This window comes from Strongylocentrotus purpuratus, unplaced genomic scaffold, assembly GCF_000002235.5.
Source record: "Strongylocentrotus purpuratus isolate Spur 01 unplaced genomic scaffold, Spur_5.0 spur5_scaffold_14, whole genome shotgun sequence".
NCBI lineage: Eukaryota > Metazoa > Echinodermata > Echinoidea > Camarodonta > Strongylocentrotidae > Strongylocentrotus > Strongylocentrotus purpuratus.
The window spans coordinates 29,603,514-29,627,494 of record NW_022145599.1 but is presented as its reverse complement, the minus strand read 5'-3'; the positions used below and the strand labels follow the sequence as shown (position 1 = coordinate 29,627,494).

The 23,981-nt window shown below is 38.4% G+C and overlaps 1 protein-coding gene and 1 long non-coding RNA gene across 2 annotated transcripts; one reads left to right on the top strand and one right to left on the bottom strand.

Annotated features, from left to right (window-relative positions):
- The first annotated feature begins 197 nt into the window (after positions 1 to 197).
- On the top strand, positions 198 to 11,424 carry LOC105443082. Its single transcript, XM_030985203.1, has 6 exons — positions 198 to 206; positions 3,830 to 3,904; positions 4,111 to 4,185; positions 6,115 to 6,204; positions 8,937 to 9,023; positions 10,330 to 11,424. Exons 1-6 carry the CDS (start codon positions 198 to 200, stop codon positions 11,422 to 11,424), a joined length of 1,431 nt encoding a protein of 476 aa, XP_030841063.1.
- Positions 11,425 to 18,668: 7,244 nt separating this feature from the next.
- On the bottom strand, positions 18,669 to 23,981 carry LOC105440692. The gene is made up of 4 exons (XR_004064001.1): positions 23,539 to 23,981; positions 21,180 to 21,359; positions 20,730 to 20,878; positions 18,669 to 20,244 (listed from the first exon to the last, which is right to left on the bottom strand). It is a non-coding gene; the product is annotated as an uncharacterized LOC105440692 (long non-coding RNA).

The following is a 23,981-nucleotide window of genomic DNA, read 5'->3' as shown; positions in this document are numbered from 1 at the left end:
ATACCACCTTAAGTGTAGGCCTATTAAGGCTCTAACCCCAAGTCCTAAATCAAATCCTAATCCATAACCATAATGTCAGTTATAGAACCCTAAACCCTAACCCGAGCTAATATGTCTGTGGGCATATTTAGTGTGTAGCGGGAAATGGCATGGAGGTTAACCCCTATACAAATTTAAGTTCGTCGCGAACTCGTATTATGCTCGTGGTAAGCTTAATAAGATCGTTTTTTAGGCTTTAAGCTCGTAACACGCTTCCAGGACGCTAGTAACGATCTTACAAAATCTTCCGAGCTCGTGAACGAGTTCGTCACGAGCTCGTGGCGAACTCGCGGGTAAACTGGGCAGCTCGTGGCGAGCTCGTGACGAGCTCGTTGGTAAAAGGGGGAGCTTGTGGCGAGTTCGTGGGTAAAAGGGGGAGCTCGTGGCGAGCTCGTGGCGAGCTCGGGCATAAACTGGGGAGCTCGTGGCGAGCTCGTTGGTGAAAGGGGGAGCTCGTGGCGAGCTCGTGGGTAAAAGGGGGAGTTCGTGGCGAGCTCGGGTTAAACTGGGGAGCTCGTGGCGAACTCGGGGGTAAACTCGGGAGCTCGTGGCGAACTCAAGGTTAAACTGGTAAACCCAGCCCTCTAGGACGGTGGACAGCAAAGTTTCATAATTTTTTTAAAAATATCTATTTGATTCAAAATTGAACAATTCAATGAATTTTATATACACAATGTAGAAAGCCTTTCTTGTGAAAGATTAGAACGATTATAAATGAAGTTTTCTTAACAAAATTGTATTTTGTATTTTTCATATACGGTAACGCATGTTATGGGTAGACACCAAAGAATTTTTAGAATTTCAAACATGTGCTGTTTTTTTAACTATAACATTTTAAGCTTCATCTTTTTTTAATTGATTTGATCCATGGAGTTCTTCTAAGAAATAAACTGGGAATTGTCAAAGTTTTTCATATAATGTGCATTCATCATGCAGAAGCACCAAATGGAACGCGTGTTGCATGGTGGACACCATGCATAACAACTGTTACAAGATGTGAAATATGGTGATTATGAAAAAACTTTGCCACGCAACCGAAGGTTATCAATGACATGAGCATAAATAGATTCAGCACTTACTACCAGACAATAATTGAACATCAGATAGTCATACAAATTTAGAGAATACTCATTACCAGGAACTAGGTTTTTTCATGTCACGTTTTGGTGTACGTCCTAAAAAGGGCAAAAAATGGGTTTCACCTTACATAAAAATTTAAACCCAGGGTTTTGAAACACAACATTATTTAAGTTATCTCCACTACATATCTGCATTAAGACATGGACAAAATTATCACCATAGAATATACTCTTTTATTTTTATACTTGGATCTGAAATATCCATGGTGAAATCTCTCCAGTATCATAAAAATACACATATGCAATTACATTGAAAGTTCAGAAAATTTATGTTGAAATTGAAACAACAGCTTTTTCATGCTGAAGTAACCTGTCAAATTTCTTGTAAATTTAATTAAATTCTTTTGAAACTTTGAAACATTTATTTGCAGCATACCAGATTGGGAAGGGGGGGTGCCATTTATTCTGACTGTATCATATATTTAACACCCTGAAATGTCACTATCAGGTATTACATAAGACCACACACCCAGTGCTTGATTCGAGGTCAACTCCCTGTTTCTATCTTGCTCTCTCCTTATGTACATAGGATCCCCCCTGCTTAGACACAAATCCCTATTCCTCTCTTCTCCCCTCTCTCACTTTCTTGTGTACTCTCTCTTGTGGAATTACCACTGGTAGCATTCCTGATAAGAATGACTTGATTTAGGCCCATTTGGTCAAGTCTTTTTCTATCTTGCTGTTGTGGAGAGCAGACATGGGTTTTGAATGGTATTGCAGCTCCTTTGTTTTAGGTAAGAGAAAAACTAATTTCTCACACCTTTTAACTAAATGTTCTATTGTGTATTTATAATAAGACTAGGCCAACAGTTAGGCCTACCTCTCTTATACATTTATGAAAGAGAAGTGCAGAGTAATGATTAATGAGATAATGTATTCATTCTCTTTCTAGTGAGATATCTTTTCATATATTGGGAATTTTGTTTATCTATCTAGCACATAGTACATTCACTTCAATAAAGTAACATTAGATATCTATGTGATAAGGTTATATTCATGTAAACATTTCTGTATCTTGAATGACAAACCCTACCTTTTAGGCAACATGAGAGCACAATAATGCATTTGGTCTGAATACTGAAAACTAGTTTGCTAGCGGATATAAAGAAGGGATTGTTCTAGAGATCCTATAGTGTACATGTATCATTACTTGGTACCCTGGGTTGGTGAATACACTGACAAAAAGGGGGGATGCTACATAGTTATTGTATGAATACCGCTTTATAAGTTTGGATCTTTGTAATATTATGAGTGATTAGAATGATGGATAAATAATTACCAAAATGGATAATAATATTTCTTCAAAGGCAGAGTATTATGCAGTGTAATTACTCACATATTTAATTTCATTATACAGTGTAATTATATAATTTGGAAATCATTTATTCATTCATATTGTTGTGTGAAGTTGTGAACCCTGCATACAAGGTAACATGCATTATACATGGTTTGTATTGACTCTAATAAAGAGCTACTTGTTTTAAGTTACATTTTATGTTATATCTTTTCTTTCTGTTCTTTGATATATTAGTGATTTAATTGATTGATATCCCAGAAGTAATCAGCTTTTAAATTGCCCTAAGAGTATCACTGTATTCTTCACCAGCTAGCCAACTGAATTGCCCTTGCATTGCCAGCCTGCAGATGTTACCAGGATATTGAAAGGCTGATAAGTTAGATAAATATATATATATGCTTGCCAATAGCTCAACAGGATCATCAAGTTCACCTCTATATGTAGACACAAATTTGTTCTCAATGCCAACCTGCTGTTAAGCATGCCATTATAAAGCGTGCAGCCATTTTTTCCACGAGATTGTCGACGAACTCGCCGACAAGCTCGTCGACGAACTCGTTGACGAACTCGCCGACGAACTCGTTGACGAACTCGCCGACGAACTCGTTGACGAACTCGCCAACGAGCTCGCCAACGAGCTTATCGGCCAGTGACGAGCGTGTATATTTCGAGCACGCCAACGAGCTCGCCAATGAGCACGCCAACGAGTTCGTAGCTAATTTGCATATTTGGAACGAAACGAGGTCGCTGGCGAGTTCGTCTGCTTGCTCGTCAACGAACTCGTTGGCGAGCACGCTGACGAGCTCGCGTGTAAGCGTACTGAAATTTGTATAGGGGCTATCCCCTTGACAACCACCCCCGGATAACCACCCCTAGGATAACCACCCTCTAGGGCAACTACCCCTAGGACAATTACCCTCTAGGATGATTACCCCAGCTAACTACCACCTAGGGCAACCACCCTTTAGGACAACTACCCCCTAGGACAACTACCTCCTTTGGCTACTACCCTCTAGGATGACTACCCCCAGGACAATTACCCTCTAGGATGATTACCCCCAGCTAACTACCCCTAGGGCAACCACCATTTAGGACAACTACCCCCCACCAGTACCCCCCCCCCCCCCCTCTCATCGGAAACCAGCCCTGGACAACTTCCTCTAGACAAGTACTCCCTAAGGCAAGCAACAATTCCTAGAAGATGGTTGTCCGGTCCAGTGTGTACTCGGGGGGGGGGGGGGGGGGGGGTAGTTGACTGTGGGGTTTTTGCGTGTTTTTTCCGCATAGGCTTAAACATTGCACATTATGCTTGTTCTCAAAACTATGTCATATAATTTATCCAATTGTCTTACAGTTGGAGGATACTGTTAGAGAAACAAGGGAACAGCCATCTCCAGATGAGGAGGCACCTGATGAGACTACAGACAAGGTAAGTAATCAGCATTCCTTTTTGATAAGTCCAAATGTATTACATGCTTTCATACTATAGTACAACATGTAAGAAGAAACTGAATACAATTACTATATATGTAATAAAGTAATTATTTTTTCAAATAATATAATACATACCTTAAACATTGCACATTATGCTAGTTCTCAAAACTCTGTCATATAATTTATCTAATTGTCTTACAGTTGGAGGATACTGTTACAGAAACAAGGGGACAGCTATCTCCAGATGAGGAGGCACCTGATGAGACTACAGACAAGGTAAAATTACTCCTTTGATTTTTGAAAAGTGACATTTTTGCATTTAATGTGTGCTCAATCATGCATGACTCAGATCAATCTGATTTTAACACAAAAGTTAGTTAATAAGTATGGAAACACTCCTGCTCAGTATTTTTACACAACAATGTTTCATTAATTTTTTTAATGTCATTTTGATTAGGAGGGTGTTACTTTTTTGTTGTGTTTAAAATGTAAAGAAGCAACTTTTTTATTTGCACTTTGTATACGGAATACATTTTTGGATGATGAAAGCGTAATGCTATGGTAACAATTTACCATTCACATTGTGCATAAGAAAATTGCGCATCCAATACCTTTTGCAAGATCAAAATTGGCAAAATACTTTTTGAGATAATTATAGGAAAATGCTCGGGGAAACCTACATTTTTGGTGAGTGTATATTCTAATATATATATATCTTTTTCTGTAAGCGCTATGGTACTTTTTGGTAGATAGCGCATAATAAATGACCATTATTGTTATTATTATTATATAGAAACTTCATATTTGTTTATGTGTTTGTGCATATGCATGGTTTCGAAATGTAAGAGTGGTGACATTGTATATGAAGATTGTAAAAAATGGTGTGTGTGTTTGTGTGTTTATACATGTACTTTTAAACTGTTAAAGTGATGACATTCTAATACATAGAGACTTTATAAATGTTTGTGTGTTCATGTATGCATGGTTTTGAAATGTAAGAGTGGTGACATTGTATATGAAGATTGCTAATAATGGTGACTTTGTGTGTTTATATGGTTTTAAACTGTTAAAGTGGCGACACTCTAATACATAGAGACTTTATAAATATTTGTGTGTTCATGTATGCATGGTTTTGAAATGTAAGAGTGGTGACATTTTATATGAAGATTGCTAATAATGGTGTATGTGTGTGTTTATATACATGTACTTTTAAACTGTTAAAGTGATGACTTTCTAATACATAGAGACTTTATAAATGTTTGTGTGTTTATGTATTCATGGTTTTGAAATGTAAGAGTGGTGTCATTGTATATGAAGATTGCAAATAATGGTGAATGTGTAAATACACTTTTAAACTGTTAAAGTGGTGACATTCTAATACATAGAGACTTTATAAATGTTTGTGTGTTCATGTATGCATGGTTTTAAAATGTAAGAGTGGTGACATTGTACAAGAAGATTGCAAGTAATGGTGTGTGTGTCGGTATATATACTTTTAAACTGTTAAAGTGGTGACATTCTAATACATAGAGACTTTATAAATGTTTGTGTGTTCATGTATGCATGGTTTTAAAATGTAAGAGTGGTGACATTGTACAAGAAGATTGCAAGTAATGGTGTGTGTGTGTGTGTCGGTATATATACTTTTAAACTGTTAAAGTGGTGACATTGAGTCCTGAGGAAACTTTTGTTGGGTTGTTTTCTACCCTCATACATGTAAGTGTATACAAAAATATACAAAATTAAGGAAATACAGTTTTTGACCCGTTTGACTTTTACCAACACTGCAATACCTTCAAAGCGATGTTAATAAATAATTATAGTAGACACCTTATGAATGTTTGTTTGTGTTAAAGCATATACATGGTTTTAACATGTTAGGGTGGTGACATTGTAAATATGGGGAGTTTGCAAATAAATAAAGGTATATGTGTATGTTAAAGCAATGGCAGTTTAATATTGGAAATTTAGGGTATGATTGTGTGTATAGAGTGAGTAAGCATAAAGGAACCTTGTGCTCAACCCCAACTTTCTTTCATCTATCATGATAAAGGCTACGTCAGAATGCATATTCTTGTAATTAATTACATTCTCTTACAAGGGACAATGTTTCAACTTGCAGTTTCCTCAAGATAAAACATATTTGTTGTATCCATTAAATATCAAAACTGTTTCAGGTAATTAGTCCTCTTTCTTCTATTACAGCCTATGGATACTACAGAAACAAGGGGACAGGCATCTCCATGCATAGGCATTGATGAGGAGGCACCTGAAGAAACTACATGTACAGAGATGGTAAGGAATCAGTATTCCTTCTGGATAAGTCGAAATCTATTGTGCTTTCATAGTAGTGCATAGTAGTAGTACGTAAGAATATGTAAGAAGTGGAGAAATTTACTAAATAGAATTACTATAGTAAGAACTCCATTATTTAAATTGTGAGTTTGCAAAGAAAAAGAATAACAGATTAGGAAGTCAGAAAGATGGGTAAGAAGTTCTTTATTTAAAGGAAAATGAACGGAGACAAAGTCGATAGAAAACATATAAATCACAATAGCAGGTGCTTAAATTAATCGTGGACAAAACATATTGAGAATTGTCAACAAATTAATGTCAATACCTACGGTCGTGTCAAAAATGTCATATAGAAAAATCATTTAGCCATAACTTTCTTATTCCATTCACATTTGTGCTGACTTGTTTTATTCTGTCTGAACTTTGATTTCAAACTTGTTGACTTGAGGGTTTTGGTTTCTTTTTAATCTGTACCCACAGCTCCATTCACCACTACCTGTAGTTTCCTTAAAACCACCTCTCCCACCGCCCACTCCTTCAATATCTCCTTCCTCTTCTTTCACATCTGCTCTTTCTCTTCCTTTCAACTACTCTCCTCATACTCCTCCCGTTCCTGTTACTTTTTCTTCTTCCTCATCTTCTCTTTCTCATTATTTTTTCCTACATCCTGTCCCCTTTTCTTACTCAGAATCTTCACTTACATATTTTTCAGGCAATTATCTCTTTGCTCCTCCTCCTTCTCTTGTCCTCTTTCCCCCTTCTCATTCTCCTTCCCCTTCTTCCTCTCCTCCTCCTTCCTCTCCTTCTCCTACTGCTCCGCGTTCATCTCCTCCTATTTCTACTAATGCTTTTCTTCCCCGACCCTCATATTCTCTTCCTGCTTTTTTCCATAATACTCTGTATTTTTTTCTTGCTCTATTACTTCTTCTTCTTCTTCTTTTCATTATATTTGTCATTCTTTTGTATGTTCTTGAGTAATTTTCTCATAGCTATTTTATTGATTTCCCCCTTTTAAATTCTTGTGGGGGTGGGGGTGGGGGGGGGGTTGCTGAGAGAGGAACTGACCGCTAAGTTGGTAAGTAATTAAAATTGAAATGCAAATACTTGTAAGTACTTAAGGTAATACACAGTTTTGGTAAATTTTGAAAATTGGCTGAATAGTGATTCCTTACAATTTTGATATATTTGGATGCCCCTCAGGATGTATTATAAGCACTACAAAAATTAGCCCATAGAACACTTCTGCTTTCGAGATAAATTGATTATCAATATTTACCGGTGCTCCCGGTAAATTTTGTAAATTTCAAATAGCGCCTATGGCCAAACAATGATAGCTGCGACCATGAAAATCTCAGAATATGCAGTTGTGATATATAATTTCCAAACGGGAATAGCCAATTGCTCGATTTTAGTCAACACACATTGTTTTATAGCTAAATCAATATATTGACCTTGAGAGGGAGCTAAACAACATAATGAGTATATTATTTATAATTTCATCACTTTAGACTCAATTTCAACTGCGACAACGATCACTGAATATTGTAGGATCACATATGCTCCCAATATGTTCATTTGAACCAAGTTCATGACCCCATACCAAACTTTGTATTACCTTTAATGTATAAGTTTTAGTATACCTTGTCCTTGATAGAAATTTGAAAAGAATACGGTACAGGGACTGGGGTGCAGACAGATAGAGAGAGAGAGAGAGGGGGGGGGGGATTACACTATTTTACTACTTTAACAGCAATTGTATATCCTTATTTTTTAATTATGTTTTACTGGGATTATTAGTTATGTTTGAAACTCTGGGGAAGAACAAATCCACTCTGCAGGTTATATTTTCTATATTTTATACAAACTAAATTTCCCTTTCGTTGAAAAGATATGAACGATAGAAGTGTTGGGATTTTTAAGTTTAACTATCCAATGGATAATCATAACTGTGTACAAAGGCAGTGCAACGATTAAGGGAAAATTACTTTAATATCCATTGAAAATTGTCCTCACTATGTTTAGCACTTTATATCACATTCATATCTTCACTGCTTGTCCTCACTATGTATAGCTCATCTTTCACACTCACATCTTTACTGCCTGTCCTCACTATGTATAGCTCATCTTTCACACTCACATCTGTACTGCCTGTCCTTATGTATAGCTCATCTTTCACACTTACACCTTTACTGCTTGTCCTCACTATCATCTATCACACTTACACCTTTACTGCTTGTCCTCACTATGTATAGCACTTTATATCACATTCATTCCTTACTGCTCGTCCTCACTATGTATAGCACTTTCACACTTACGGTACACCTATACTGCTTGTCCTCACTATACACATCTTTCACATTTACATCTTTACTGCTTGTCCTCACTATATATCACATCTATCACACTTACATATTTACTGCTTGTCCTCACTATGTATAGCTCATATATAACACTTACACCTTTACTGCTTGTCCTCAATATGTATAGCTCAGCTCTTTCTTGTAATACATAACAACTTTATGTTTGTGTGTTTATGTATGCATGGTTTTGAAATGTAAGAGTGGTAACATTGTACAAGAAGATTGCAAATAATGGTGTCTGTGTATATATACTTTTATACTATTAAAGCGGTGACATTGTAATATATAGAATAGGCATACGCTCAAGTATTGAATATTATGCTAGCTAGTCCACAAAACTGTCATATAATTCATCGTATTGTCTAATTACAGCTGGAGGATACTGTCAGAGAAACAAGGGGTCAGGCATCCCCATGCATAGATATTGATGAGGAGGCATCTGAAGAGAGTATAGACTCGGTAAGCAATCAGTATTCCTTCTGGATTAGGTCAGAATGATTCAATTTGCATTTTGCCATCCTAACTTTGGGCCTCATTGGAAAAGCACGGTATATATTAAGTAATAATAATAATAATACTAATAGTACTTATTCAAGTATTTTGTTTTAGAAACACTCTAATTCGCGACCTTCGAAAATAGGCTTTATTGTGCTCCTTGCCAGCCTGAATTTGATGACGTCATATGAAGAGGGAAGGGTTGTGATTACGTGCGTTTGTATGTAGAAAAATCTTCTTCTTTTTTTTCTTTCCAGAATACGAATTTGAATTTTTGAAACGATTTTCACATGGATGTTACTTAAGTATTTCCTGCTTAAATTGATGAAATGTACAGGTCTACACAATTGTTTTTTGGGGTCATTTTTTATTTGCTGCTTATTTGGCGCAGCTTTTCATCTGTATCTGCATTCAGATTGTGTGGAATAGATTTACCTGGCATAGCAGTCATAGCCGGGAAGGAGTCCACCTCCCTGCGCTCACCTCTAAGACATTGTTTATTATTCAAAAAGGCCACAGTGCCTTCTCAAAATTCAGCCAAAATAAATACAAACATGCAATTATTTTGCTCGCACGCTCGCAAATGATTAGTTATCAGTGTAGTCTTAAACAAGCTCTGCATATTAAGTATTAAACATGAGAAAAGATATGTCAAAAATACATAAGTATAATAGATCGAATGTAGGCGGTATGCCAACCCATGCCTCTAAACATTATTTTTCATTATCATGTCCACCCTTTGAAAGTATCGCTGCCTATCGGTTATCTCGCCCCTCCTATGAAAATACCCTGGCGCCGCCCCTGAAAGCACCAGTCCAAAAAACAAAGTATTCGCAAACAATTCTCTTTTACAAGGGTGATAAGTGAGCACCACAAAAAAAATAGGTTTTTTGTTTTTGCCTCAACCACGCCCCCCTCGAGTACCAACAAAAAAGAGGATTCGCGGAGAAAAAATGGCATCTAACAACATTCCCCCCTTTCGAGTAAGAAAATTGGGACAAAATTGGAACAAAATTGGGAAAAAATGGGGCAAAATAGGGAAGAATAGAGAAAATCAGGATAAAATAGGGAAGGAAAAAAAAAAATGATAAAATTTTTTTTAAAAATCTGGATTTTTTTTTTTTTTTTTTTTTAAATCGGGAAGAAGAAAAAAAATCGGGAACCCGATTTAAATCGGGTTTTTATCAGGCCTGTTTTATCAGTGTAGGCTATTAATTGCATGGATATTGTGTAATTTGACTTATTTTCCCTTTATTATAATCCATTTTAGAATACTGACTCGGATAGTTCATATGTACCATCTTCCGGAGGGACTGATGACGAGGACAACCTTTTTAGGTGCAGTGACGTACAGCTCCCATCAACCAGTGCAGCCCCTAATGAACCAGGGAGTATTCATGTACAGATGACAAATAATGATGGAAAGAGAGTGTTTGACAAAAGATACCCTTGTTTATATTGTCAAACCATGCAGTCACAAATTCAGAGACATTTGCGAGATGTACATGGAGAAGAACATGAGGTAGCTGCAATACAGAATGAAAAAGACAGAAAAGAAAAGCAAAAGAAAATGACTCTTCTAAGAAATAAAGGCACACATAGGCACAATTGCACAGTGTTGCGAAACGGTGAAGGGACAATACATGTAGTGAATAGGCCAGCATATCAAACTTCAGCAGATGATTACGGGCCTTGTGAACATTGCTTGGGCTATTATGTGAGAACTGATTTGTGGAAACACAATTGCCCTCTGAAACCATCTCACCAAAAGAAGAAGCATGAAAGGCTAGCGAACACATGCAAACTACTCTTACCACCTCCAAGGGGTGTCTCGGCTGGATTAAATAAAGTGCTACTGACAATGAAGAAAGATAAGATCAGTAGGATTGCTAAGAGCGACAATCTAATAATAGAGATGGCCGAAAGGCAGTATCGTGTTCATGGACATGATAAAGACAAACTGTCAGACATAAGAAACAAAATGAGGGAGTCCGGACGCCTTCTTTCTAAGCTTCGAAAGAGAACAGAGAACAAGAATGCTCCTTTGAGTGAATTCATTCACCCGAGGAAGTTCAGGACCGTGTTAGCAGCAGTGCAGGAGGTCGCTGGGTACAACGAAGAGACGCATCAATACAAAATACCATCCCTAGCATTGAAATTAGGGCACACTTTGCAGAAAATGGCCAAAGTACAACAAGGCAAGGGATCTGAAAGTGGAGATGACAATATGTACCACAATGCAAAGAAATTCAGTGAGTGTTGCACAAGTGATTGGTCGTGCTTTATTTCCTCCAATGCCCTCAGAACGCTGCATGAACAGAAAAGGAATCGCGTTGAGCTTCTCCCTCTATCTATTTATTTTTAACAAAGGAACAGACTCGCATCTACCACAATTCCAGACAGAGGTGGTTATAACAATCACTCACAATCACCCTGTGATGTGTACAGATGCACTAAAATACAGGGATGTTTCCAAAGACACCAAACAGAGGTTGACAGAACTTTTCAAAATAAAATATGGTCCAACCCAAGCAGTGGAGATGCTCAAGTATGAGCTCTTACTCCATCATAAGGAAGACTACCTTGTGAAGGCAGCAGACAGGGCAATTTGTCCAGATGTGCAGTTTGCTCATAGGTAATTTGTTTGTGTCTTTTCAGTCATTGTTGTTGTTCAACTGACCTGGTGTGTGATAAATCAGTACTGTGATTTAGTACACATGTCTTTTTCAGAACTGTTGACAATTTTACCCCCATAAGGTTTGATTTGGTTGGAATTACAGGAAGCATAATTATTAAAATTCACACAAAATATAACCATTTACAACCCATGTCACCTTTGAACCTATGACTCCAAATCAGATAATCTCCTTGTGGCTTATTAAAGAGTTCATCAAACACCACTTCCTCAAAGATGACCTTCAAGATCTGTGGTCCAGGAACCTCTGCCACTTGTAAGGCACAAGTTTATCCCAATATTGGCCATCTTCTACGGATCTTACTTTTCCTCTCTACTGCCACAGCACAGGTAGAGAGACAATTCTTCACAATCAAGTGATGTCAAGGGGACTGGCAGACATAGACAAGGCATTATCAAGGTATTGGCGTGTTCTACCTTGCTCGCCCAATAAGTTTGCAACAACTTCGCTTACGTAAAGTTTAGAGTGGATGGAGAGACGGCTGTCATCAATATCAGCGAAATAAAGAACTTTGACAGGGAGAGCTACCACGAGGACAAATGTTACATGGTGCGGTGGAGCCCTGCAGATGTGAAGGCCAACAGTGCCGGGACTTCCAAATCCAACTCCAACTCCAAGCTCGCAAACTCAAAGAAAAACAAGGGTAGGCCTACCATATTCTTCAGAAGTTAACGGAGCAAAAGGGATGAGAATTCTTCAGACGATGACTCAATGGGGGTTGAAACCGATGGGTACTACAGAGCTCAGAAACTACTTTTGGAGGTAAGTTATTTAACTTAGCTACCTAGACTCTATAAACCGTCAACAAACTTATAGGAAAGCGAGATTTTGCAATTTTGGACATGTTAGTCAGGCAGAAGCCATCAGCAAGAGTGCTAAGCTTAGAAGCACTCATCATGTGGACAAATAACAAGACTGTAGGGTGGATACATAGCTTAGACGAGGCAAGAAGGACAGAGCTTATGACTGAAGCTAGATCGAGAGCTCCAGCTGTACTTCAGAAATCCAAAGACAGGATGTCGACAATAAAAAGCAAAAAATGGAGGCACGAAGTTGGAGAGGAGAGATGAGAAGATTGAAGAGCTGAAAGATGCAAAATTACAGGCAAAGAAGATGGAACTGACAGTCAAAGAACTGAGTAAATGCAGAGCAATTTTAAAAGCAACTGAATGTGCAGCTAATGAAATTGAAATGCTGATAGAAAAATTAAAAAAGTACCTGGGTTTTTAAGTCACTTTGCTCGATGGTTCAACCCGCACCATGTGCTTGACTGAAATGGCCAAAGGAAATACAGAAGGAACGATGGAGGCTTTCAAGGGTAGATTGAGAGAGTTTGCAGAAGTGCCATCTACAACAAGCTAAACTGCTCATTCAAAAGCACTATGACAGACCACGGATCTGGATTTCCCCAGATGAGTGAATGGGGGAAATTGATGAAATTGGAAAAGTCCTGAAATCACTAGAAGAAATTTCAAGGCAGGGGCGGCTGAGCGACTTCCAAAGTGGGAGTCACAAACAAAAATGGACACTTTCTAAAGGGAAATCCCAAAGCGAAACCATCATACTTTGCAGTTGGATGTGGTGGTCAGGAAATTCATTTGCAAGCGAGGAAAAATATTAAGATTTGTGAGTACGGCGAAAAAAATACATCTTATATAGAGGAAAACCCTAATCCAGATGGGGTTATAAGCACATTCTCTTAACGGAAGATTGAAAAGACCTTTGATAAGTATGAATATAAAGTAAATATATAGTATGAATACGAGCGAGCATAGCGACCGAGCGTCGGGGGAAATTGCTATTAGTCGCTTTCTATGAGAAGAGGAAGGGGCTCTTTTTTTTTTTAATGGGGGCAACTTAACATAGAGAAAAGTGGTAATTATTAGGAAAGTAAAAGGGCACATGTAAAAATATAAGGTGCGCTAATACGAGTTACAAAGGGGAAGACCGGAATAAGCCTCAAGATCCTGATAAAATATGTAATATCTGTCTCCTTATGCTCAGGGTACGATGACCATGTACAAGCGACTCACATCTAACGAGATCTACGACAAGGTGGACGAACTACTCACACAGGTTAGAGGGGAAAAAATCAATCATTGATTCGACTGCCAAGACACTGGCGGATTCAGGGGCACAATCAGCCCGTCCCCGTCCACCCTACATCCTCTTTAAAACTCTTACCCTTGCGGAATTTTTTAAGTTCACAAGAGATGATTATGGAAGCAGGAGCCTGTCAAAAAATAACTTCAATATCCGTGTGATGCGAATTGCAACGTGTCAACAATTTGAATTACACACGGTGTAAATAATAGCCCGGGGGGTCGAAATTAACTCTAAGTTGGACCTAAACATTATGGAGAGCCATGTGTAGCCTTGAAATAAAATATATTCAAAAGCAAAAATTCAAGTATTTTAGACTTTGCATAAGTTCAAAATCAAGAACATGATATCTCCTTGATGATCGAAAATATGATTGATTTAAAACCACAATGTTTTAAAGAACAGAAACTCAAACAAAGTAATAAGATTGAACATGCAAGGCATTTTCATATCCAGATTGATGGCATGATGATGCAGATGTACTATCTGTATCAAACATCTCCAAAGAAGTGGGGGGAGCTGCAGGCAGTAGCCACAGCTTTGGAAAAGGATCTACTGAAGCCAAGCCGGTCCCAGGGCACTCGGTGGCTGGTTCATCGGTGTAGATGGTTGTGATGCCTGGCAACTGACTACCATGCCATTGTAACTCAGTGTAATGAGTATGCCTCTAGGCAGAGAAGAGATATTCTACCTCGTGATGCTGCTAAGATGAAGGGGTATGTCAAACTACTCACAGCACCTAATTTTGTTTGCCATATGGTCTTGTACAGAGACATTGTAGAAGTTGCAGCTGGGGCTGTCCTTTGTATTCCAGAGAGACAACCTCCTCATTTCTGCAGTTCGTAGTAGTGTGTCTGCCACAAAAGCCACATTGACCAGAATGGAGGCACATCCAGGTGTTCATCTGAGGAATGTTCATGCTGCTGCAGGCAGAGCATAAAAAAGTAATGAACCCCAGTTCACCCCTTCTGTGGCATGGACATTGATGCTAGACCTCTTCATGCCTTTAAAAGTGTGAAGAAGAAGATCATCCAAGCCATGATTCATTGCCTTGATGTCACGTTTACTATAGTTTTGGTTGTGTTGATGTTTTTAAACGATGATATTGTTAATGAAACTAAATTTTCATCACCATTGTGTGTTTGTGTGTTTTAGGGATTGGAGGTGTGATATATTAAAAGTTCATTCAGCATTCCATACCCGTATTGTGGTAGCTTTCTGATAGTGTTTCTTGTGACTGAAGATTTTTAAGCCCGGGTTCAATTTTTTTTTGTACCTATTTCCGCTATTCTGTTATAGATATTTATTTTAAGTTTTATTGTGTGTTTTCTGCCATCGTAGATCCATGCCTGGTGTTTTTAAGGTGTGTGTGGTTGAACAGTTTGAGATCAGGAGGCCACGAGGCAACGACCCGCATGTTTTTAGGCTCGTGTTGGAGTCGGGGGAAACGAGCCAGTGGCCGTCTATTGCCACTCCCCAGAAGAGCAGGTCGGGAAAGATTTGTTGGCGTTGCCATTGCGCAAAAAAGTGATGCTCGCCAAGGGCACCATGAAGGGCAGGAATTTGTCCTTTTCAAAAGAATCCAAGGTATTTATTTTGAGTTTTAGTTTTCTATGTAATTTCTGTTTTCTGATAGTGTTTTGTGTGACTGAAGATTTTATGCCAGGACTCAGCTGTTTTTAGTTGTTATTTCCGTTTTTCTGTTACTTTTGTTAGAGTTTTTTTATTTTTAACTTGAGTGCCGTGCGTTTTCCAGCCATCATGCTTGGTATTTTCAAGGTTTGTGTTGTGGAACAATTTGAAGTACGAAGACCACGAGGCGAGGAGCCGCATGTGTTTGGGCTCGTGTTGGAGTCAGGGGAGTCAGAGCCAGTGGCTGTTTATTGCCACTTTCCTGAAGAGCAGGTGGCCAAAGATCTCTTGGCGTTACCATTAAGGAAGAAGGTTATGCTCGCCAAGGGCACCATGAAGGGTCGAAACCTGTCCTTAACGAAGGAATCCAAGGTATTTGTTTTGAGTTTTAATTTTTATGTAATTTCTGTTTTCTGATAGCGTTTTGTGTGACTGAAGATTTTATGCCAGGGCTTAGCTGTTTTTAGTTGTTATTTCCGTATTTCTTTCACTTTTGTTAGAGTTTTTTATTTTTAAGTTGAGTGCCGTGTGTTTTCCAGCCATCATGCCTGGTATTTTCAAGGTTTGTGTTGTGGAACAATTTGAAATACGAAGACCACGAGGCAAAGAGCCGCATGTGTTTGGGCTCGTGTTGGAGTCGGGGGAAACGAGCCAGTGGCCGTCTATTGCCACTTCCCAGAAGAGCAGGTCAGGAAAGATTTGTTGGCGTTGCCATTGCGCAAAAAAGTGATGCTCGTCAAGGGCACCATGAAGGGCAGGAATTTGTCCTTGACGAAGGAATCAAAGGTATTTATTTTGAGTTTTCAATGTTTTTTCTGTTTTGTGAGTGTAGTTGTTTTTTAGGTGTAATTTTGTTGTTGTTAATAAACTTCAAACTTCAATTTCAACTTCAACTTCAGAAAGACCTCATCCACTCACCTCCACGAGATTAAGGAAACACTTGGCAATTATGTCCCAAGTGCCATCGCTTAAAAGAACATGAAATGGACCAATTGGCATCTTTTCTGGGACATGATATTACGATCCACAGACATTTCTACATGTACCCCCTCCCACTTGATGTTGTGCAAGTTGCTCATGTTTCCACCTGGCAGCAGAAAAGGGTTGAATCAGAGAGTTTGCAGGAAAGGGATTGGATGAAATCATATTTCTCCTAATGACATCGCAGAGTTTTCTATTGTTAAATGTTATACTGTATTTTCTATTATTTGTACTTTCCCTGTCAAAAAAGCCATTGGAAGCAAAATTTCTATGTAATGTTTGCATGCACGGACCAATAAAATAAAATGATATTGAATCTTGAGAAGGAAGATGAGGTAAAAACTGTTGTTTCCGATGATGATCACGCAGAGCAGGGAATTATGGATGTTGAAGAAGAAAGTGAACGTGTGAGCAGTGTTTCAACAGAGCATGAAGACATGAACATTTAAACAGGAAAGTGAAGACAATAGCAGTGTCACTAGAGAAGAACCGGATGGTGCAGAGGAACAGAGCAACAAAAATTTGATTAAAATCAAATAACTAATAAGGGAGATATGAATTTTGTAAAAGGTATGGAAAACAATGAAAAACTTAGAAAATCACTACACAAATTCCATTCAAATAGGTCATTCAGATGTAATATCAGCAAACTCAGCACGTAATCTTGGAGTTCCGTTTGCTAGTGAATATGAACATAAATGACTTTGTATTAAAAAAACACATTTAAGTCCATCTCTTTTCATCTGCAGAGTATTAGTAACATTAGAAAGATATTTGAAGCTCTTGATGGAACGTAGAAAGAAGATGCCACTTCTTGAAGGATGGATTTAACAGGGTTTTTTTTTTCAATTGAAAGCAACACCAGTTCTAGAGCTGTCGAAAACAGTGGCCAGGCCAGTAGTCAACAACATGCCATCCTATGCATAAATATAATATAAAATCAGATCTTTTGGCATGGTACTGCGATTACGTCAAAGATTTTTCATTACTTGCCCAACTTGCCTAAAAATATATCTGCGTGCAAGCGAGTTTGTCTCCATCAAAATGACTACTTAGCATGACTGGGCATATAAATATTCCAAAATAGACACAGCTGAACCCAGAGACAATAGACTTTAAAAAAACAATGCAAGCAACATGGTCTAGTTCACTCACACATAACCAAAGAGCTATCATTGAAATATAGAGCTAAATACTTTAATAAGTCTGCAGAAGATCTCATTTTTTGGTATCTACATGTAGGTTTAAAAAAAGAGCAGAAATTTGTTTGTCCATTTAGATCTTATTCAATAGGTCTAGGCTTTGAGTAAGATTAGCTGGTAAGAATGGGGAACTTAAGGTTAAATGAACATGAGACTGGACTGTGAGCACGGAAAAAGAAACAGTTAGCCATTTCTTATGCAAGTGCTATCTCTTCCTTATAGAGAGCCATGCTTATTACAGAATCTGGCATAGAAAACAAAATAGCAATCCCAATACTAAATTCCACAGACATTAACCACCAACAGGCTCTGGTCAACTTTGTATCTAGAGCTAAAAGGGTACACCTGTACCCATACTAACCACCTTGCACCGCACTTAATTATTCAAGCTCAAGATGTTTCGCTTTTTTATAGTGAGTGATACATGAAGAAGAAGAAGAGGGAAAGAAGAAAAAAAGTAGAAAAGTAGTAAAGAAGAGAAGAGAGAACTGCCTATATTAACGTTTAGAATCTTCATGTATATTATATGTTTTTTATTGGTTTTGGGACAAATCTTGAAGAAATGTGGTGGAGACGTCTAGACTTAATGGTGGACGTCAGAGGGCCTAGGCTCAGCATTAGGCCGAGTTGAGAAACTTGTCACAACGTACTGTGTCTGAGTTGGTCCTTGGACGTCCAATATAGCCGATAGGCCTTTTGCTCGTCAGCCACTGAACACTTCAACTTTTAAAAAAATAGAGTGTAACTTTTAAGAATCTAATTTATCCTAATCTTTATATTAACTAAAGTATTAAAATCTAATTTGAAAGGAAAAAGATCCGAACAGAGGAGGCTTAGATATTCACTCCTACATGATAAATGCCTATAGACCAAAACAACAACAGTATTCAGATCATATCACATGGTCATACAAAAACACACTGGAATCATACAAAGACGTTCGACACACAAACCAGAAACACAGAAAGAAAAACTTATCAAGACTTTTACAGCTAGGTATAATCCACAGTTGGTGAAACTCTTCATCTATTTGATATTTTTATATACCAAATTATTCAATTATGTTAATAACATTATCAATTTTGCCCTTTTTTTTTGGGGGGGGGGGGCGAGGGATCTTTACGGAAGGAGTGGGGGTAATGGGGCAATAATGTTTGCCCTCCTTGGTGTATCCCATATCTCACGAGAATATTTTTGCCTTTCTGGATTTTACGACAGCTGCTCAAGAACAATTTTTGTTTAAACACATTCCAAATTCTTGACCTCTAACCTGGTTCCAACACTATGTTAAAACCACCATGTAAAATAATAAAGCCCAGAGCAAATGTTGCAGAAGCAAATATCAGATAACCACACTCTTGAGGTGCACCAACAATATGAATGCGCTTTTTGAAGCATACAACTATACGCCATTATTTTGGGGCTGAATATTTTTGGAATGTATGTTTAGATGCATAGACAATCATTTACAATTTCAGCTAATAATTCAATCAAAACTTATCATTTTTCATTATTGAGCATTGAGTCACTCTCTTGAGCAAGATGTTGTCTTGTAATTCTTTGCTTTATTTTTTTTTTTGGGGGGGGGGGAATATCTACATGTTCTGATATTTCATTTTTCTGAGCAATGTTTTAGATTATCAATGATGGATCAAAACATACCAGTAATAATTTTAAAACCATCAGAAAAATACCCCAAATTAAATTAAATCTAGCAGTCACACTAGGCCTTAGTCGCACCCTACAACACAATGAAAAATGAAATAAAATACCTATTTACCTATACAATGCAAAAGTTTCTACATATGATTTGGAAATGTAAATACAGACTCATCGCCACAACTTCACAACCATCAATCATGGCTACGACACAAACAAGACAGCCAAACCTCTCTTGTGATCCTCATTCTGGAAACGATGTAAGGTAATGACAATGGATGCTCTGCCCTGCTACCATTGCCAATGTTCTATGCATCCCTTGAATACTTGTGATCCTCATTCTGGAGACTATGTGAGGGGCGACGATGGATGCTCTGCCCTGCTGCCATTACCAATGTTCATTGCATCTAGTGAATAGTTGTGATCTTCATTCTGGAAACGATGTGAGGAGTGATGATTGATGCTCTGTCCTGCTGCCGTTTCCAATGTTCTCTGCATCCCTTGAATACTTGTGATCCTCATTCTGGAAACGATGTGAGGAGTGACGATGGATGCACTGCCCTGCTGCCATTGCAAATATTCTCTGCATCACTTGAATACTTGCACCCCTCTGCCGACCAAATTTCAAATGTTCAGATTACCAGCTATACTTTGATATTGTACTGTTCCTCAAGTATGAAAGGATCTGTTTCTCAAGCTCTGATCATGGACACTAGTATCCCTCGGTTGGGCAACTTCACGTTCAGATGTGCAGATTCTTTAAAAGGCATGTTGCAAATATTGGGAGTAGAATACCCATGGGCAGCTTAAATCTTTAGTTTCAGTTTCTCAAGTGGATGTAGGAAACTCTCTCCTTGGGGCAACATTGTTTTTGCAGCAATGCAACTCTTCAGAATCATGATGTCGAGATAACTGTAGGTATTGTGAAAGCAAAATGAACGTATGAAGAAAGGGGTAAATGTCAAACTCAAAGCCAACATACGAGAAACTGTTTTATTATGCATTATCTTTTGTATTGTGGCTATTGTGACAAAACGTATCTTTCAAGATGTTGAAACATTAAAAAAAAGCAATAGATGTACGAAAAGATTTTTTAAATTCATTATAAAAGAAATATGGTAATGAATTCAAAATATCATTAAAAAATGCCAATTTAATGGTTTCATTACAACAATCAATGGGAGCAAATCTTTTGATCTGCTTCACACCATTATTTTCTCTCCTCAATGCACAGAGGGAATTAATCATTCTAGCTCAGGAGAAAATATGATTTTGTATTGAGGATTTTAGCCAACCAGATTTATCAACACATCTTGTGCTTCAAAAAGTACTCTGATGACCATGTATATTTTTGTTTCAATATCACATAGTTTACAAAAAGTTTATCAAAAACTCACAACAAAGAGACGTGCATGACAAGGATCTGCTGGGGTATCCATGAAGACAGTGCACTAGGGATCAGAGAGCCAGCAGTAGATTCTGGACTCGGAATGATGTAGGCATGCCTAGGAGTGAGTGCTCTCTTGGTACTTCTGCAATACAGAATCTGTGGAAGGACAAGGAAAAATGTATGGAGTTAGATCCATGAAAAAATTCAATTCATATATTCATGAATTGTTTTCCAGCACGTCTATGGTTACCTATCAACTTGTGGTCTGCCGATTATTGAGAGCCAGAAGGGTTTTAACTCCAAAACTTTCACTCCAAGTAAAATGGAATGAATTTGCAACCTCATCCAGTGTAGCGATTAATGATACTGTTCTACATGTAGTGCATCTAAGAATATCTTAACACATATGAGAATAAATTGAGAAGCAATCGCTACATCCAAAGATCTTTAAACATACCTGTGGATCTGTAATGAGAGACGCAAGACATCTATATCATGATCGAGTCCCAGCCTAGCCAGCACCATGCCTTCCTTGAACCAGAGAATTTCCTCCTGTGTCCTCATAAGTGTGGCAATAGCAGAAAGTCGTGAGGTCCAAGAAGTTTCTCATCTTGCCTTGTAGGTTCATCACTTTGCTCTGTGGGTGATGCAAAGATTATATAAATGTTCCCATTTAAATTACACTGTCGATGCGAGTCAAAAGCAGGAAAATCAGTGTTCACAAAGTAATTTTTTTTTAATGGCCAACGATGGGGTGCGAGCATGACTGAAGATAGAGACTGTAATCTCAGATCCTCATTAGCAGTAGGGGCGCTGGTCCGAGAACGAGGATCGTCCTCATAAACGCTGACACGATGCATCCTCAAAAATGAGGATGGCCTGCATTTTCGCGGACATTTTTTTTCATCGGCACTCTGCGGGTTTCGGGTTACCGAACCGCCCGCTAGCGATGCCAAAATAGATTCCCTGGGGAACATAACCCTAGTTCACTGTCTACTTTTATGGGTTGTCCGCCTTCCCAAGGATTTATTGCTCATAATGTGAAGGTCTCTATACAAAGTCAATGTAAAATGCATCAAGAAAATCATCAGGGAATCCGTTTTTTGTATCACCAATGTGCCGATCAAAATATGAAAATGATCCTTATTTTTGAGGACGCATTGGTCGGTGTTTACTGAGACGATCCTCGTTTATGAAGTCGATCCTTATTCTTGGACCAGCGCCCCTACTGATTAGATTCATGTGAGTAATTTATCATTACGGTCCCTAACTTCACGCATGCGTGCGCCTCTACACCTCACCGTCAATACGCTATGCAATTGTAATAGGGTGTCTGAACGATTTTTCAATTTTCAATTTGGGATCGTTTTTCACCATTTTTGTTTGATATTTGAATAAAAGATGTTATCAGAATAATACATTTCAAATTTCAAGTCTCACCGATGTTTCTATCAAAAGTTACAGCCCCTTCAAAACGCTGGTATATTCATATCATTTTGGTCAAAATCGACGAAAAAGACGTCTACGCAGAGTGATGTTGTTTTGCTATATTTAGCCAAACAGCTGTATCGCGCGATATGCAAGCGTATGCATATCGTACGCATGCTGCTAAGCCAATCCGCGACTTGCAGCTTGAGCTACGCTGTCTCCGCGACATGTGCCATTGACTAGTATGGTTGGCGTTCGTCGCACAATAAACCCGGAAGTGAATGCACGTTATAGTCAATGGCAATATCGCGGAGATGTCTCCGCGATATTGCCATTGACTATAACGTGTATTCACTTCCGGGTTCTATGCCGCGAATGGCCACCCATACTTGAATTTGGGGTTTCGTTCGTGCGCGGAGATGTTACGCGATGTAACCATGGTTTGGACTGAGCGGAGCGCACGCCCCCTAATTAGCTGATCCACCAAATAGCGAGAAGGGTATTTTTAAACTGTTATCAGTTGTGATCCCTGGGGGCTAGCGAAAATATAAGCACATAGAATTGTTCCTTAGGACTGGGACTACTTATCGATCGGGGCGTCATATCTCAAAAGTGACAAACCTCAGAGTTAGCCAGGACACAATGTTTCAATTGCTGTTTTGACCAAGATATTTTTAGAATTTCGGGGGCTACGCCCCTTTAGAAATATTGGAATTTACCTGCTCTTTCATATGACACCTAATTTAATGATTATCACCTTCAGGATCACAACAGATAAAGGTTTGAATCTCGAATTGAAAAAAAAAAAATTGACTTTTTTTGCATGGTCGCGCAATGCACGTAGACTGCATAGGGATGCGTGTAATCTCTATGGGAAGAATTTTAGCACACAACATCGGGTGCGCGATCAGACACCCTAATTGTAATGTGCAACAATTTACAGTGAAACCTGTGAGAAAGTCTATTATAAATATGTCTTCTTTTAAATATTTTTTAAAAGATAAGAAACAGGGTAATAATCAGGGTAGATCTAAGAAACATAGATTCTAAGGACTTTAAATAATGACAGGCATTATTGGAACAATTGATGAAGATTTAGTCTTCTTCGTCTTCTTCCATTAGAGTACAGTCCGCCGTTGGCGTATTTTTATTATCGTACCTTGTGCTTGTCAAGTGCCGAGTGTACAGTGCAAATAAAAAGACTCTAGACCCTAACTTTAGACTACAAGAAGTCTAGTTGATTTTTGTATGGATCATATGGATTATGATCATGATGATTCTGAATTAGATCTAAACCCTAGGCCTAGCGCCTAAATTATAATTAGATCTAGACTCTAGACCCTAGACTATTATAAAAAAAACTAATTTTGAAATTTCTAGTACTCTACCTTCTTGTTATCAACGAGATGAAAGGGGCTGTATCAACATCAAAGCACACCAGCACAGCAATATCGGGGCTTCTCAGCTCTCTCGAGCTCTCACTGCACTGCACTCTCAGCTCCGAACATGTGCTCGCTTGTTTTTCCTCACCACCGCGAAGGAGAAATGACCGTCGGGAGGCGAGGGCAGCTGGCCTGGGAGAAATAGAGACGCTGTCCTTCACAGACTCAGAGAGCCGATACGAAATCAGTGCTTTCTTTGCACGAACCATTTGAAATAACGATGCTGTTTCACTGCCAAAAATATCACCAACATTGCTGTTTCAATTACATGGCTTGTTGAGATTGAGTGACGTACGTACGTGGCCGTGGTCGATCAAGCACCTCTTGAAATAGCTAGCTCATTTCATCTTGATCCTGCGCGCCCCTTGTAATAATTTGGATAGGCCTTG

Bases quoted from the DNA above. Each gene is read 5' to 3' on its own strand.
- LOC105443082 (XM_030985203.1), top strand. The intron at 4,186-6,114 runs GTAAAATTACTC...CTTCTATTACAG, and splicing joins CTGATGAGACTACAGACAAG to CCTATGGATACTACAGAAAC. The intron at 6,205-8,936 runs GTAAGGAATCAG...GTCTAATTACAG, and splicing joins AAACTACATGTACAGAGATG to CTGGAGGATACTGTCAGAGA.